This window comes from Erythranthe guttata, chromosome 5, assembly GCF_056151865.1.
Source record: "Erythranthe guttata isolate IM_541 chromosome 5, IM_541, whole genome shotgun sequence".
Classification (NCBI taxonomy): domain Eukaryota; kingdom Viridiplantae; phylum Streptophyta; class Magnoliopsida; order Lamiales; family Phrymaceae; genus Erythranthe; species Erythranthe guttata.
Genome location: NC_142537.1, coordinates 9662514 through 9672569, shown reverse-complemented (window position 1 = coordinate 9672569; position 10056 = coordinate 9662514). Strand labels below are relative to the sequence as shown.

Genomic DNA, 10056 nt, shown 5'->3' with positions numbered 1-10056 from the left:
GTCGCAGGTCTGGCCGAACAATGGGTGTCCTTGCCGTCGCAGCACATTTAATGCTGGAGACCGTTGAAACTCCGTGTATTTATACTGTGGTGAGAGAGAGAGACAAGTGTGATTCACCTTTTATTCAAACCTTTTCATTTCTGGCCTTAATCTTCTTCTGTGAGGGTTTCGGCTTTGTGATTGCAGAAATCTGGGTTTGTGCTGAGTGGAGAGGGTGAGTTATCTACTGAGTTGACTGTGCATGTGTTGGTGAGTCAACTCACAGTGAGATTGGGGGTCAGATCTAGGGTTCCGATCAGTGGCAGTTGCTTGGTGCTTGTTTTCGGTTGGTGTTACCACCAGACCTTGGATCTACAGTATGAACACTGGAAAAGGGAACTGAGCCGTTCTTATTCAATTTTCTTTTATTGTTATCATTTCCTTGTGTTATCTAACTGTATTACAGATCTATGGCTGTTTTTCGAAGGACCTGTACCTAACACATCCAATCACAAGTTGACATGTGACAATTACAAATAAAATCACCCATAAACTTCCAGTTGATTATTAATTTGATAACCAAGGTTGGAGTAGATGAATTTTAATCAATGCTAAAATATTATTATCTCAAATATGAAATGAATATTTGATAATTCAATTTTAATATTTAGCATTTAAGTTGCTTTAATTATTTACATGATTGAATGAACAATTGCAAATTGATGGTTGACAGTACAATATATTTTGAATATTTTTGTATGAAAAAAAATAGAAAAGTTATATATAAATAAAAATTTATATATGTGTACATAGCATATTTATAAATATACCCCTACATTTTTAAAATTTACACATTCCCCCCAAAATCACATATCTCCGTTTTTTTATATACCGTTTCCTCGTATCTGTTTTCCCGTTTCCCGTATCACCGTTTCCATGTTCTAGCTACATAACTTTGTCACAATATTCCCATAATATAACTGAAGTTTCAATAAATTATTTAATTCTATTTTGGCTAATTTTATTGCAAAGACGATACAAGATTTGAGTGTTAAACTGGAGATAAAAATCAATGTGGACCCGAAGAAATTAAGAGCCGCAGTCGATGCATTTTGGAGGAGTTTGGGCAACTTCATTTTTAAATGGAACTTTACCCAATTTTTCTTACTTTTATTTCAAAGTATTTTTTTTTCTTCTTTTCTTTTGTTAAGCTGACAAAAATACATGATTGTTATATCGCCACTTGTCCAATCATCTATCAAAACGTGATTCTTTGAATTTTCTTCCAATTGATAATAATAATTTAATCCATTTTGTCCACATTTACGTACAAACACAGCTTTTTCCCTTGGCTACAATTAATTGATTAATTAATTATCACAAAAATTACCACTTGCTAAGTCACGAGGTGCTGAAACAAAGAATACAACACAACACATCTTTTGTAATTTCTCATTTCGTCATCTCTATATCCGTATTCTTGCTACTTCATCTATTTAAAAATGTGTTCGACACGTATGCTTTTGTAATTAAATACTTCATCCTAATTCGTAGTTAATTGAACGACTTAATCAAGAGAATTATTTTCATAAATACATTAAACTTATCGTGCTGTTGACTATGATTCGCCATGACAAATAATTTCAAGATTAACAACAGCTATCAATAATGTCACAATATTATCGTCATAGAATTATATATCTCATTAATTGAATATTGTTATAACGAAAATATATCGATAACAAAACAAATTTTTTTTTTTGTCAAATGCTCTATTTAATCTAACTGTTTGATTTCCTGATTGTGGGAATAGATAAAAACAGTGGCGAGTTCATGAATGTGATACATGGTGTACTTAAATTTTCAGGGGTACGGGGGCAGCGTCCCCAAAAACATTTTAGGATTTTTTTGTAACAAAATAAAAAATAGGAGGAAAAAAAGAAAAAAAAAAGGGTTTTTTGCATAATTTTGAATTTTTGATGCATTAATTAATAATAATTGGGGTTTTTTTTGCATTAATTTAGATTTTGGGTGGGCTTAACAGATATATAGGTATAATATGAGGAAATTTTTTACAAAATGTTTATATTATAAATCACTTAATAACCAACAAATACAAATCGAAAATACACCAAATATATGCATATTTAACTATATGTTAGTATATGTAACTAGTAATGTATGGTAACGTATAGTAATGTATACAGTCTGCAAAACACTGTAACTTGAAGTATATGTAACTTCAGCCAAAACAAAGTTGAAGTGAGAGAGAGAGAGAGAGAGAGAGAGAGAGAGAGAGAGAGAGAGAGAGAGAGAGAGAGAGAGAGAGAGAGAGAGAGAGAGAGAGAGAGAGACCATAGCTGCGAAATGCTACGGATTTTAAACCAACCCAATGACTCTTCACCGAAGTGCCTCTTACCAAAATTCTAGCCGCCGCCAACCACCCAATGTTTTGCACTCACAATAATATATATATATATATATATATATATATATATATATATATATATATATATATATAAACAAATCTGACAATAAAAAATTGAATGAAATTACCCCAAAAATAGATCTTGACAAGTGGAATCCAACGGTGGGTAGCCCGTCAAATTCCGACTGCCGAAACATAAATTACTCCTCTGACAAGACCCACCGTCGTTGAAATATGCGTGGACTGTTAAACGATTGCAGACACAGATCCAGAGTTCCAAAGTGCATGAAATCACCACCAAAAGAAAGAGCTTGACGAGAGGAATTCAACGGTAGTTAAACTATCGAATTCTGACCACCGGAGAGAGAGTTATGACTTCGGGAAGCAACATCGCCGGTTGGATACCCTGGGGGCGGGATTTTGGATCTGAGAGTTAAGAGAGGAAGAGAGAGACCGATGTGAGTTGGCTAGTATTTAAAACTGATTTAAAAGGACATTCTATGTACTTTAAATTGGCCCAGGGGTATGTCAATTTATTATCATAATTAAGAGAATTTGCACTAGAGTGTAATCCCTTTAATGGTTAGTTATATATAATTTAGATATGATTGGGTCTTTAAAACAATCCCTATTTTTATAATTCAACAAAAAAAATATTCAATGTCGTTGGTGTTTTAGGAGTTCTCTATCGAGAAATAGTTCATCCTCAATTTAATCATATTTATCCTCAATGTAATCATATTCTTTCTTTTCATGACATGAAGAGATATTTGACATTCATTCATTATCATAATTAATCAATAATGTGATTATATGTTGCAGTTCTCATGCCTTCACTGTATATGTAACAGTCATGTATATTCTATGTATTCGATTAATAATTATTAAGTCAGAAACTAATTAATATTTCACTAAATTAATAGTTATTTAAATCCAAATATATTGATTTATAGATGTTTAATGAGCTAATTTCATAGACCCTCTGTGAAATTTTGAATGTCTAAAACCCCTCATGTTAAAAATATTAGCATAGACCTCCCTATATTATTTTTGACAAAGCACACTGGCCCTTATTTCGAATTAGCAATTGACTTATATGAAATGACTAAACTAACCCTCATATTTTTTAATAATTTATGTTTCAATTAAATAAATAAAATGCAAAAAGAAAAAAAAAGAAAGAAAAAGAAAATTATCAAATTATCACCAAGGCATCGTCTTCCTCCCACAATCCAATTCTTCCATCAAGCCCTCCGCCGCCGCACCACCACCACGGCTGCACCACCACCACCACCATGTCCGCACCACCGTCACAACCCAATTCTTCCATTGAGTCCTCCACCGCCGCATCACCACCACCACGACCGCACCACGGCCGCCACGTCCGCACCACCGCCGCATCACCACCACCATGGCCACACCACCGCCGCATCCCCATCTGCCTTCCCACCCAAAAAAACTTATGCTTTATGTATGATGGGTTCTTTCATATCTCTTGTAAATCAAGATGTTGGATCAAGTTACGTTTTGTGCGTGTGTGTATTGTACTGGGGCCTGTGTTTTTTGTGCTTGAAGTGCCTTTTTCTTCCGGCGGGTTTAAATGGAGGAAGCAACTTTTGTTGTTTTTTCTTCTTTTGCAATGGGCAGGTTATGAAGTCGAATCGCTGGTTTTTGTTTGTTTTATTTTTTTTTTTATTTTTTTTATTTGGCGAGCAGCAGATCTGAAGGAGAGGGCAACAAGATGACGATATTTTGAGAAATTATGAAAATTGCAATTTGGTTCTATGCAATTTGGAGAGATGGCTTTTCTAAAATTAGTGGGGATTGAATTGAAAATTCTGAAAACTTCATTTTGAGCTTATGAAAAATATTTTGGGTAAATTCATAAATTTCAAAAATTGATTTAAAGGGTATTTAGGTCTTTCTAGTTCCTAAACACGAGGCCCAGTCGCACAAAGCGCGAGTGTATAACACATTGAGCTCGTAGGGTCTTTTTTGGCTTTGACTATTTTTCCACAGGAAGTTTTGTGCTAATATTTTTAACACGAGGAATTTTTCAGCAATTCGAGATTACACAAGGGTGGTTTTTGCAAAAAGCCCGATGTTTAATTGTACACAGTGTGGTAGATAAAATAATCAAAACATTGTCATTTATTCGTACATAAAAAAAATCCGACTATATATGTAACTCTCAAATATACATAAACAATTCCAAATTACATTAATTAAAAAAAATATAATCTGACAGACTAAATGGGATATATTGAAAGACTATGGAAGTAATAACCAAACTATTTAGTCAATGGAACATAATACCGATAAATGAACGACTTCTAAACAAATCAAAGAAATCCATTGTGATCAGGTGCACACTCCCACACACAATTTCCCACACCAACCCTACCCCACCAATCCTCCGCCAGAAAAAAAAAAAACAATAATAATAAAAAAATAGGAGAGCATAAATATTGGAGAAGGCCACAACTATAAATAAGGCACATTGGACACCCTTGGATATTCACAATTATCTGCTTGCTAGCTACATATAATATAAAAACCGAGACTCTTCTTTCTCTTTGCTAAAATACAAACATTTCATATAGCAAAACAACTTTTCATACTCTGCCAAACTGTACACAATTGATAAAATGGCAACACTCCCCGAAACACATCAACAGGCCGAAACTCTCCCCGATGCCTGGGACTACAAAGGCCGCTCCTCCGTCCGATCTTCCTCCGGCGGCTGGGCCTCCGCCGCCATGATTCTTGGTATATACATACATACATACCCTTTTATATATATACATGAACTGATGAAATATGTATATATATATATATATATATATATATATATATATATATATATATATATATATGTGCATTCGTCTTGAAGTTTTATTAATATTAATTAATTCGGGGGACGAACACGCACAGGGGTGGAGGCTGTTGAGAGGTTAACTACGCTGGGCATAGCGGTTAATCTAGTTACGTACTTGACCGGGACGATGCATTTGGGCAATGCTATGTCCGCCAACAATGTCACCAATTTTCTCGGCACTTCTTTCATGCTTTGCTTGCTTGGTGGTTTCATAGCCGATACTTTTCTCGGAAGGTAATTTATTTATTTATTCAATTTTTAAGATAGTATATTCTCGGATCGGATGGCAAAATTAATTTATGTGGTTTGTCTTTGGTGCAGGTACTTGACCATTGGCATCTTCGCCACCGTTCAAGCTACGGTAAGCCCAACGCTTAATATAAATTACCACTTGATTTCATCGTCTCGATATTCTCTCTCTTGGTTTTAGTGTGATATATATGTCAGTAGTAGATGAAATTATCTGCCAGTTTAAATTAATTAATTGATTAATTAATTAATATCTTCACTGTAAAGAGGAAACCCGAAACAGCGAATTGGAATTGATCTAGTAATAAAATTAAAAAAAAGAATTGATGCTTGCAATTGGCAATTGAATATATAATCTCCAGGCTGTTTGGGTTTTTGTTGTTTGAACTTTGACTAGCTGTGCTAATTAATTCTTGAATAATCAATCATTGTACTCATTAATTAGGGAGTGACGATACTGACAATCTCCACCGTAATCCCGAGTCTCCGGCCACCAAAATGCACCGCCGGGAGCGAATCATGTATCCCGGCGAGCAGCAAACAGCTTATGGTCCTCTTTGCAGCCCTGTATCTGACCGCCCTAGGCACCGGAGGCCTAAAATCGAGCGTCTCCGGCTTCGGGTCGGACCAGTTCGACGAATCGGACAACAAGGAAAGAAAAAAAATGGTGAAATTCTTCAACTGGTTCTTCTTCTGCATAAATATCGGGTCACTTGGAGCGGTGACCGTGCTTGTGTACATACAAGACAATCTCGGTAGGCAGTGGGGGTACGGGATCTGTGCATGCGCCATTGTTGTCGGATTGCTCGTTTTTCTGTCCGGTACGAGAAGGTACCGTTTCAAGAAGCTTGTGGGCAGCCCGTTGACGCAGATTGCCGTCGTGTTCGTGGCGGCGTGGAGGAAGAGACACCTTGAGTTGCCGTCAGACTCTTCTCTGCTCTTCAACCTTGATGACATTAATGGCGATGGAGGCCTTCTCAGCAAGAAGAAGAAGCAACAGTTACCACACAGCAAGGAGTTCCGGTGAGTCTTCACTAACTGTAATAACTGTCTCTTCTGTGCTTTTATTCATTTGTTTCTTTCTCTCTCTACCACACAAATTACACAAACAAACAATAACTAAACAAAAAAATATTACTTTTTTGAGTATAGTATGATTAACTTTTTGAGAAATTAATTTATTTAGAACATTAAAAACGTAGCATATATTAGGATATGTGGTTTCATAGCAGCAAGAATTGAAAATTTATTAATGAGATTTGGTAGCACTAATTAAAAATTATAATAATCCGGGGTCCTATGGAATATTTCTTTTAATAGATTTCTTGTGATGTTAAAAAGTTTAATTTGAAACTCTCACACTATCTCTTGGGATTAATGTCTAAAAGTTAAATTGAAACGCTCACGCTACGGTTTTTCCGATTCTTATCTTTATTCGAATATACGAATATGATTAGTCTGCTACAGTATGGGCGGACCCACGACTGGATCCCGACCCTGCAGATTTTCTCTTTTTACCTATTTTTTATTTTATTTTTTTAAATTTTGTTTTGGTATTTACCTATTAATTTATAGACTATATAACCTCTTCAAGATTTGAATTTTGTACACTTTTAGTACACAAGTGCAATTTTTTTTCTTCTATTAATTGACAACCATATTTTACCTAGCATTCCCACCAAAAAATCACCTAGGTCCGCCCCTGGCTACAGTGAAATACTCTACTCCAGAAAACAAAATAAAAGCGTATCCTGTTTTTATGTTAAAAACTTAATCTTGAAATGGATTTCGAGTTATTTTCATTCGACAACGACTGGTTCTATCATCACCATTAATATAGACACGAAAATACCAAAGCTCATATGTTGGTTTACATGTGAGCTAGTTGATGAAAGATAGATCTTTAGTCCAGATTTTCATTCATAATGAACACAAATAATTATCCATCAATCAACCTATATATATACATATGAAGACAATATCTTTCAATCATATAAATAGTATCCAATATTAAAAGTTGTGGGGTTAGGTATTAAATAATGGTTAATAAGGTGATGGGAAATAGGTAGTAATATATTAATTTGGTATCTAGTGTTGCATTATTTGAAAAATGAATATGATATGTCTTCATAAGATGCCAACCAAAAAGGAGAGGTATTTGGACCAGTTGAGGTCCAACCTGGAAACTTATCACAACCTACGTGGTGGTCCACATACATCCATCCATCATTTTATTATAAACTATTGTAGTAATAATTCTATTGGTTCCTATAGTTGTTTGCTCACAAGTTAGAATATTCGTGGGCCAATCACATACTTGCATTATTTGACTTGCTGTTGAATATTTTGGCTGAACAAGTAATGTGGTCCACAACAATTAGGGAGACTATTAATACAGTAGGACCTTGAAAAGTTAATAATCTTTCTTATTTCTTTCGATCACGACTCGATAAAAATAGATTTAATTATTAGTTTAATAATTTAACATTTCGTTAAATTAATAGAATTTTGATAATCTCCACTATGTTAATTTATAGAGGTTTAACTGTACAAGCCGGTTGCGGTTGATTTAGTCTTTAATCAGTAGAATTTGTATATCACAAGGCAATAATAAACAATAATTTCACTTATTTAATTAATTTATATATATATGCGTTTTGTTTTGTTCTAGTTTCCTGGACAAGGCAGCAATCAAGATTCCTGAAGCACCGGCGAACAAGTGGTGCATTTCGACCTCCACCGATGTAGAAGAAGTGAAGATGGTGATAAGAATGCTGCCCACATGGGCCACAACAATAATGTTCTGGACCGTCTACGCACAAATGACAACATTCTCGGTCTCGCAAGCGACAACTATGGACCGTCGGATCGGAAAGTCATTCGAAATCCCAGCCGCATCTCTAACAGTCTTCTTCGTAGCCAGCATTCTATTGACCGTCCCGATTTACGACCGCATCATCTTCCCTATCTGCCGTCGGATCTTGAAAAACCCTAACGGTCTAAGCCCGCTACAGCGCATAGGCGTCGGGCTAGTCCTGTCCATAATCGCCATGGTGGCGGCCGCGTTGACCGAAGTCAAACGCCTACGCGTGGCGGAATCCCACGGACTAACGGACGATCCAACGGCCACTATTCCTTTGAGTGTGTTTTGGCTGATCCCTCAGTTCCTATTGGTGGGGTCCGGAGAGGCGTTTACGTATATCGGGCAGCTCGATTTCTTCCTTAGGGAGTGCCCGAAGGGTATGAAGACAATGAGCACCGGGCTTTTTCTGAGTACGCTTTCGTTAGGGTTCTTTTTCAGCTCTATTTTGGTGACTATAGTGCACAAGCTGACCGGCGACAATAACCCGTGGTTGGCTGATAATCTGAATCAAGGGAAGCTTTACGACTTTTATTGGTTGTTGACCATTTTGAGCGTCTTCAATTTGGTGATATTTCAGTATTGTGCGAGGAGGTATGTGTACAAGGAGAAGAGGCTTGCTGAGGAGGGTATTCAGTTGGATGAAACTGAACTTGTTTGCCATTAAGTAGCTATTTTTGGCAAATTGATAGTTCAATCAACTTCAAATAATATATAGGGTTGTTTGTGTACAAAAAGAATGTCGAAAAGAGTCATACACATATTGAAAAAAAAATCCAAGTGAAGTGACTCTTTTCTTTTATTTTCTTGCCGTTTTTCTTGTTTCTTTTTCTGTTGTAAGATAGGTAGCCAAAATAATGACGAAAGTTGTTCGGCTGATAAGTAACCGGAAAGACCAAGGGATCGGCTAAATGACTATGTTCCGCTGCTATATATAGTATATGTTACGTTGTTCATACTTTTGTTACGGAACGCACGTCTAAGGCAAGTATAAAGAATCTTTCTGAGCCTACATTAGAGTTAATGGCAAATCGCAAATAGCCCATGACATATAGGGCACTTAATTAAAATAGGGACATCCAACTTTTTTGTCTATCAAATAAATCCAGCCCATTCAAACTTACTGTCTTGGCTGCTAAATTACTGTCTCCAACAGTAATTTAACTGTCTCAGACAGTAATATTAATAATAATACTGATCGGGAAAATAATATTCATAATATTACTGTCCCGAACAGTAATATTACTGTCTGAGACAGTAATTTAGTAGCCAAGACAGTAATATTAATTAAAATATTTTTTCTAAGAAAAAAAAAAAAAAAGTCTACGCCGGAGACCGGCGGTCAACGGTGGTTGACCGGCCGGAAAAAAATTCAGAAAAAAAAAGTTTTCGATAAAAAAGAAAAAAAGTCAACGCCGGAATCTGGCCGGAAAAAAAAATTCATAAAAAAAAATATTTTTTCAAAAAATTATTATTTTGGGGGTTAATGTGATATATTTGTTTAAATCCAGGGTCAATGTGTAATATTAAGAAAGTTAGAGCATAATGGATGAAATTGATAAGAATTATATTATGGAGGGTATTTTAGACTAAAGGCATGGAGATGAGTTTATTTGAAGGGCAAATGGAAAAAATGCTCATCACATGGGACTTAAATGCATT

At 35.6% G+C, this 10056-nt stretch overlaps 1 protein-coding gene across 1 annotated transcript; it reads left to right on the top strand.

Annotated features, from left to right (window-relative positions):
* The first annotated feature begins 4880 nt into the window (after positions 1 to 4880).
* Positions 4881 to 9350, top strand: LOC105972159 (protein NRT1/ PTR FAMILY 6.3). Its single transcript, XM_012997094.2, has 5 exons — positions 4881 to 5176; positions 5342 to 5519; positions 5607 to 5646; positions 5980 to 6557; positions 8206 to 9350. The coding sequence occupies exons 1-5, from the start codon at positions 5056 to 5058 to the stop codon at positions 9059 to 9061; spliced, it is 1773 nt and encodes a 590-aa protein (XP_012852548.1). The 5' UTR covers positions 4881 to 5055; the 3' UTR covers positions 9062 to 9350.
* Positions 9351 to 10056: the final 706 nt, after the last annotated feature.